Here is a 7507-nt window from a genome sequence, read left to right on the forward strand (position 1 = left end):
TGTGCAAGAGAAATCTCAATCATTCCCAATCAGCAGAGACAGAGAGGCAGGTTTACAATATGTTAGGAGATAACATAGGCTAATTATTACTAACTAAAATGCCAGTTAACATTAGTAATTAAACCTAAACAGCTAATCTATGCAACACTAAGTCACGTAATTGACACAATCGTTAGCCTAAAAACGTCTGCTAAACCGCCGTAACGTAAGGTATAAGGTAAAGCAGGGGTTCCCAAAACTTTCAGCCCGCGACCCCCAAAGTAACGGTGCAAGTGACTCGCGACCCCCCCCACACTATAAACTGCGCGCAATCGCCGCACGCACTACAGGCGTATCCAACATGAGCATATTGACGACACAAATAACACCATGACATTATTCTACAGTAATTTACTCATTACTTTAATTTGAACTTAATCTCACCTAATGAGGTGGATGTGTAATATGTTTGGCACAGCAAGTTAAAAAGCTCTATATTTAATTTAAAATAGTTTTTATATACATTACACACTAGGCCAAAAAAAAATAAAATCCCTTTTACCTATTTCGGCCATACAGTATTCGGTATTCGTGTTGTGTGGTTTAATCTTTCGCACGGTTGAAGATGCAAATTGGTTGCTTAGTTTACCATCAGCGTCTCTGTCAGAGAACGTCATAAGCGGTCTGGTAGCAAGGGGGGCATCAGCGATGGGCCAAGGTAAAGCCGAGTAGGTAACGCTGCTACCACCACTGAGTACGGCGGGGTGGACTCCGCTCTGGACCAGGAGGCAGCGCCGGCGCTCGCTCTGTGGAAGGAGCGGGACACGGAGCTAGATGGCCGGGGGCTGCCTACGTGTTTATAACACTTTATACATCCTCAAATGGCTGAATCACACACATCCTCTCCAAGGAGGGCACCAGCAGGGACATTGTCTGGAGGAAGTTCAGGCACAACTGGCAGAGGAGGAAAGGGATCGGGGCAGGGGGGGGGGGGGGGCGCGGTCCGAGGAGCAATGCGCACTACGGCGACACCAACACGGAGGCAGTGACAGGTTAGGTTAGTTATAAATGTTCAAAGAAATACTTTTAGGTGTTATTTGCATGTTTACATACCATATTTTTCAGATGTGATGGAAATTACGTTTTACTATGCCATGATATGAGTTTTGAAGCACCTGGGCCACTCAAGTGTATAATTAAACACGTTATTTTACATTTTGGTGTTATTTAGTTTTCTAAAGATATCCTAACACAATACCTGCTTAAAATTGCAATTAGGTATTTCATGACAGATTAAGAGTTTAGAATCTTGCGGTCAAATGACCGGAATCCCGGCAGTTGTAGTTAATGTTGGAGACACTACTCGGAAAGAAAGAAAATCAAAACAGCTGTTCCCTTTTTATTTAGTTGCTTGGTTTTATTTTAAATTTAGCCACTATTTTATCTTGTGTTAAAACCATAGCTAACTCTATGCTATTTCTAATCGTTTTTAAATTTTTATTTTATTTTTAGGAAATCAGCTCGCGACCCCCCCTCTCTGGCTCGCGACCCCCCTGGGGGTCCCGACCCCCACTTTGGGAATCACTGAGGTAAAGGAGCCTTTTACACATTGTCGTGTTTCTTTAGAAATAAACAACGGACAAATAGAGTCTTTAAACGCTTCAGATGTAAAGTTATTTGCTGTCAAAGTGGCGCCAAAATGTATGGTGGTCCATGGGATGCTAACGGTGGGTGATGGCTTCGTAGCATTAAAATGGCGCCAAAGGAGCTGTGCTTAGAGAGGAGAGGCTGACCTCCTTGGTATCAATGACCTCAGCAGAGACTTCCTTTTTTATTGGTGAAGGTTTGCCCCGCCCCCTATGCTTTGACCACGCCCCCTTTCAGAGCTAATGAACTGTATGACGTAGAGCCTTGTGTGAGGTATCGTTGAACTCAGCAGGGTGTTCCCTTTCCATTGCTGATGATGTGCAGTGTCACCCAGGAAGTGCTGCGCAAATGCATGATCGCAAGGAGCCGCGTCCGCCAATAACCCTGACGCGCGCAGAGGCGCGAGGGCCCGTCCAACGCTGCTTGCAGATTTAATTGTCATTTGTACTTTGTTTTGGGGACTTACCCATGCTGCAGCCATAAAGAAACACTAATAACTTCTAAAAACAAGAGTTTTAGAGTAAACAAGAAAATAGAGATTTATATAACCAGGATAAAAAAAGTTTACAGGAGTATCCCAGTCAAGAAATCCCAATGAAAAACTTATGACACATGAAATTTGACTATGGTCATGTGATCAGAAGAATACTGTAAAATGTATACCATGACAGCAGTCAATATAGTATAGTCAATTTTATTTCTTAAAAACAAACAAAATGAATTTAATGACATCGTAACACCTAATGAACCCCACTATATTCTTGAATTACAACCGGAGAAAATATTCTTAAAACACTGACAGTTTTAAATCATAAAAGAGTGGTTTTGAAAGTGTGTGAGCCCAAGGGGGAAAATAAAAACAAAAAACCTAACCTGGCGAACAAATGACATGGGTTTCACTCCTGCTTTGTGGGGATCACCTGAGCTGACATCCATCACCTCTTTGAAAGGTTTCGGCGCCCCCTGCAAGAGAACTAAGAATCAGGGCCAGTTCGGACTGAAAACCAAAAAAAACACCATCACTTTTACAGTATTCTCAAATCATGGGTTATAGGCAATAAGTGTACACTAATTCCTCCTCTTTTAAACTGTACTATGTGTAATCTCAATGTGTCTTTATTTTCCTTTGGTGTGAATCAGTATTTTACTGGTGATAAACAGGTATTTTGTTGGCTTGTTGGAAGTTGACACCCGGACTCCATATGTTCACATCAAGTACCACATTGAAAGTAAATGTTGGACTTTTCTTTGTACATCCTTGCCTTTGATGTCCCCCCCCCCCCAAAAAAAATCCCTTTTTTAAATTAAAAATACTTTCTCCAGTTTAGAGAAAGACTGAGTTTGAGGCTAAACCATTACAGACAGATTACAGGCACTTACCTGTGTGATCTCTTGTGTGATGTGTGCAGCCAGACTCTGCAGTCCACTGTGTGGAGACGCTCTGATCCCCCTCACCCTGGGATTCACAAGTTGCTGAGAACTCATCGTCTTTTTACAGGAATCGTTTTAAACTTGGGATTCAAACGATATACTAGAGCCTACTACAATCTGAGGATCTTGGAGCAGAACGTGATACAGTAAAATGTGGAAAACTCTGGTGGGTGAGACGGTAATGGATAACCAGTCGGCCTGAAAATGGCTGAAAATGTCTGATGAGTAATGTCATTTTCTCCTGCACTTCAATACAAAACTGGATTTCTAATGTGGACTTTGTACGTGTAAAATGCTCCTCCACTGATGTTTTTCAGATCTGACACAATGCAACAGGCTTTGATAAACAGGCTTGTTTTGCACTCCATCAGCAAACGCTAAAAGATTTTAAATACCGATAGGCTACTTTTTAAAGACATTTTGAAATACGTCAAAAATGACTTTGAAGCAAGACAATTACATCATTTATGGGAGTTTAAATTAAAAAAAAACAATTGGGATATTTCATGGTTATGCTCAATACCCTACTTGGTCTGTATTTATTCACATGAATATTTATTATCCACATGTCATATGTCAGTGATAGCAACAAACCAACATTTTCAAGGTGTAGTTCATTCTGAAATATCCCTCAGAAATAATACCTGAATAAATAGGACTGTGTCAGGGCTATATTTGGGCTCTTTCATACTTTGTAGGCAGGATTCAAAGTGAACTTTTTAGTCCACCAGCCAAATGGCTAGTGAAATTTTGCCAGCCACTCAATGGATTTCCATTGTTTTCTTGGCTTGTGAGTAAAGCCAATCTAGCAGCCAAATGCATTTGGCTGGTTGCTAATTTTGAAGCCTGTTTTTTAGGCTAAGCTACTGCTGCACAACAATTTCCCTTGGGATAATTGAAATACACAGATGTAAGTAAGGTTGTAGACCTACTTCTTGACATTTATTTTGTAGCCTAGTACGCTATAGGCTGATATGTTTGGGAATGAAGGAGTGAGGCAAGGATGCAAGATTAAACGGCTTTATTTAAATATAATTTTACACACACACACACACACACTTTATTTTTTAATTATTATTTAGAATATACCTTTTTTTAATAAAGTTGTTTTTTTTGGGTATTTTTATGTATTAGTGTTGGCTGTTTAAAGTCATGATGTCACTACTCCGGTACAGTAGGCCAAGGTGGCGGCATGCACCGCCCAATCAACCACACCTGTCTGGGGACAGGTGGCGGCCCGGGTGGGCCCGGGTGGGCCCGGGTGGGCCCGGGTGGGGAGGCCGGGTTGAGCAGTGATGGACCGCTCTTATTATCTTGTACTAGAACATTTTGACATATCTTCAGTAACCACCCGGCGCTTAGGACGTAAAACCATCTGAAAAGGGTAAATACGTGTGTTTGGTTGTTATCAGCGCACCATGTAGATGCCGTTGGCAGACGTTTTGATGCTTAACGCCATTAGCATGCTAGCAAGCTAGCGTCATTAGCATGCTAGCAAGCTAGCGTCATTAGCATGCTAGCAAGCTAGCGTCATTAGCATGGTAGCAGCCTATCTTACATTGATGAGCTATGGCTAATGTTGTTGGCGAACATTAAGCTAAAATATGATTCGAAAATAAAAGCGTTTGTGTTTTATTTTATTATAACATCAGTTTTATTGTATATTTTGCCTCATTACATAGAGATGATCAGGAAACTGTCATTGGACCCCTTGAAACGTTGTTGGACATCTTAGTTGGACTAGCTACGATGCTACATTTATTTTAGTGTGTCTCGAGGATGAAGGTTAGGACGACGCCGTCATGTCACCCGCCTCCTATTAGTGGAAAAACGTATCTTAATATTCTTCCTTGTTACTACCCTCTTCTCAATGTTTTAAGTTCATTAATTGTATCTATGCTTTGCAGACCAATAGTTTTGTTCGTGGCATTAATGTGTTACTGTTCATTTTAATACTCAACTGTTTTGAGGAAATCCTTGTGGCCCATAGATAAGACCGTTTTGAAGCTTTACCCTTACAATTTACTTAATAGACAAACCATCTTTAAAATGTATAATTTAGTTTGTAGCTAGACTCAACATTTTATAAAGGCTCACATAATATGTGCTTGTTATAAGACGTGTACGCACAGCTGTATAATTATTAACGTATTCAACTTGTTCGGTGTGCTATTGTAGTTGACTAACTGTTAATGTGTTACCGTTAACATAGCGGACACCCAGCGATACCATTCAGCTCTCATGATCATTGCAACTCCACGAGGTGAGCTCATGCACGGAGCCCCAGGCCGAGGGAGACTCACAGCTCTGTAGTGTTTCTTCCATTTGCGAATAATCGCACCAGCTGCAGTGTTGCCAGATCTTGCGAGACAAATACGCAACCAGGCCTGTGAAAACAAGCCCAAAATAAGCGACTTTTTCTACGTAGCCCCCCTAAGATCCTGGAAGAGAAAAATAAATAAAACTTGTTACAATCCATGTAGACAGATTGGTAAACTGTACACACGGTAGGCTAGAGTTTATTTATTTCTCCCCCTAGCTTCAGGACAATGACCACAGAGTAAGTTAAACCACCTTTTAACATTATTTAACATTAATAAACTGATGGATTTGAAATCACTTTTTTTCACAGTGATTTTGAGTTGTTCCCCACGACGGGTTGAATCCATTCTTTCCTCCTTTCTCTTTCTCCCAGTCTTTGTTATATTCTTCCCGTATTTCACCCACTTTATCCCGGGCATTTTTCCTCCAAAACTCTCCTACAGTACACTCACCATTAGTCGCTACTCGCGCATTTTCCTAACCAGAAAACAACAGACTGCCCTGCTCTGCCTCTGATTGGTTGGTACTCGTTTCCATCTGGGTCAGAGCCAATTAGAAGCAGGAAGTGGGTGGGAAATAACGCTGCTGTCTATAGTGTTTATGTGGAAAAGGGCGGGATCGAGCGAACCGGCAAGGACAAGCTGTGTACAAGCCCAAATAAGCAACTACACTTTAGTGACAAGCCCAAAAAAACCGCAACCCGCTACAACCAATATTTGTAAGCGACTTTACAAAAAAAACAAGCCCAAAGTCGCTTAGAATAAGCGGACATGGCAACACTGACCAGCTGTGGTCACCTTCTCACCAAGCTGAGTGCAATGGTCTTGTAGCCCATTCCAGACTTGTGCAGGTCTACAATCTTGTCCCTGTCCTTGGAGCTTGGAGAGCTCTTTGGTCTTGGCCATGGTGGAGAGTTTGGAATATGATTGATTGAGTCTGTGGACAGGTGTCTTTTACACAGATAACAAACTGAGATTAGGAGCACTCCTAATCACAGCTCGTTACCTGTGTAAAAGACACCTGGGAGCCAGAAATCTTTCTGATTGAGAGGGGGTCAAGTACATTTTTCCCTCATTAAAATGGATGTTCTTGTTATTCTGTCTCTCACTCTTCAAATAAATCTATCAATAAAATTATAGACAGATCATTTGTTAGAGGGCAAACGTACAAAATCAGCAGGGGATCAAATACTTTGTCCCTCACTGTCCCTTTTCCGCCCTGTTCTGAGTGCTAAATGTCTGTTCTTGGTCTTGGATTTTGTGAAATACATTTCTAATTAAATGCAACTATAGTCCAGTGTGACGTTTATATGTTAAAATACGGTACTTTATCATTCCAATATGCATCTTGCACACTACATTTGCACTATTATGTATCTATATTGCCAATAAAACTGATTCTGATTCTTGTATAAATCTTTTTGTAATTTCTTATATTGTACATTAAAGTTTTAAATCCCGGCAAGTTTGCCTGTTCATTAATTCCTGCCAATGTATAATAATTCATTCCTGCTGATGCACAGACAGTTTAAAGTAACAATACAATTAATATCATGGATGTTAGTTTTTTAAAGGTTAAGGAAATGTAAAATATTTTTTTTTTTTTTACATACATGATAAATGGCTATGGCTGACTTTGAGTACATCAAGTGTTGAGAACTGCCACTAATGATAAGCCTAATTATCAATTAATCAACTAATAGTTTGGTACATAAATGTTGAATAGTAGTGAAAAAGCTTGACAAAATGTGAAGCTCAGGGTGGCATCTTCACCAGTCCATATTGCAATTTTGATTAAGCTATTAACTGTGCAGCCCTAGGCTGAAATCTCCTGACTTTTGACCCACTTTTCAGACATCAAATCTGCAAAATTACAGATAATCTGTAAAAGTAATGGCTCTTAATCGCTCTTGTCAATGTGTAATTTCCTTCTTACATGCAGAAGTCATTGCTTGCTGCTGGTTTTGCATCACGTGTTTCAAAAAGACAGGAGTACACAAAAGAACTTTATTAAATGGAAACTTGCACATGATTTGTAACGCAGAGTAATAATACTGGACAGTTGGCATAGATACAGATAAAACATAACTTGAGTCAAATTGCCTCATACACAATAGCTAAAGACCAAG

At 40.4% G+C, this 7507-nt stretch overlaps 1 protein-coding gene and 1 long non-coding RNA gene across 2 annotated transcripts in view; one reads left to right on the plus strand and one right to left on the minus strand.

Annotated features, from left to right (window-relative positions):
* The window catches only part of LOC116695244 (alanine aminotransferase 2), a 9213-nt gene extending 6012 nt beyond the window's left edge, over positions 1-3201 (minus strand). The window contains exons 1-2 of the mRNA XM_032525387.1: positions 3007-3201; positions 2500-2589 (exon numbers count right to left, since the gene is read on the minus strand). Of these exons, the coding sequence (XP_032381278.1) occupies positions 2500-2589; positions 3007-3111 (195 nt within the window). The 5' untranslated portion in view covers positions 3112-3201. The remainder of the gene's footprint in view (positions 1-2499; positions 2590-3006) is intronic.
* Positions 3202-4229: 1028 nt separating this feature from the next.
* LOC116695260 (uncharacterized) overlaps positions 4230-7507 on the plus strand; it is an 8600-nt gene continuing 5322 nt past the window's right edge. The window contains exon 1 of the long non-coding RNA XR_004333396.1: positions 4230-4441. This is a non-coding gene — a long non-coding RNA (uncharacterized LOC116695260). The remainder of the gene's footprint in view (positions 4442-7507) is intronic.

The sequence above is a fragment of the Etheostoma spectabile genome, chromosome 9, assembly GCF_008692095.1.
Source record: "Etheostoma spectabile isolate EspeVRDwgs_2016 chromosome 9, UIUC_Espe_1.0, whole genome shotgun sequence".
Lineage (NCBI taxonomy): Eukaryota > Metazoa > Chordata > Actinopteri > Perciformes > Percidae > Etheostoma > Etheostoma spectabile.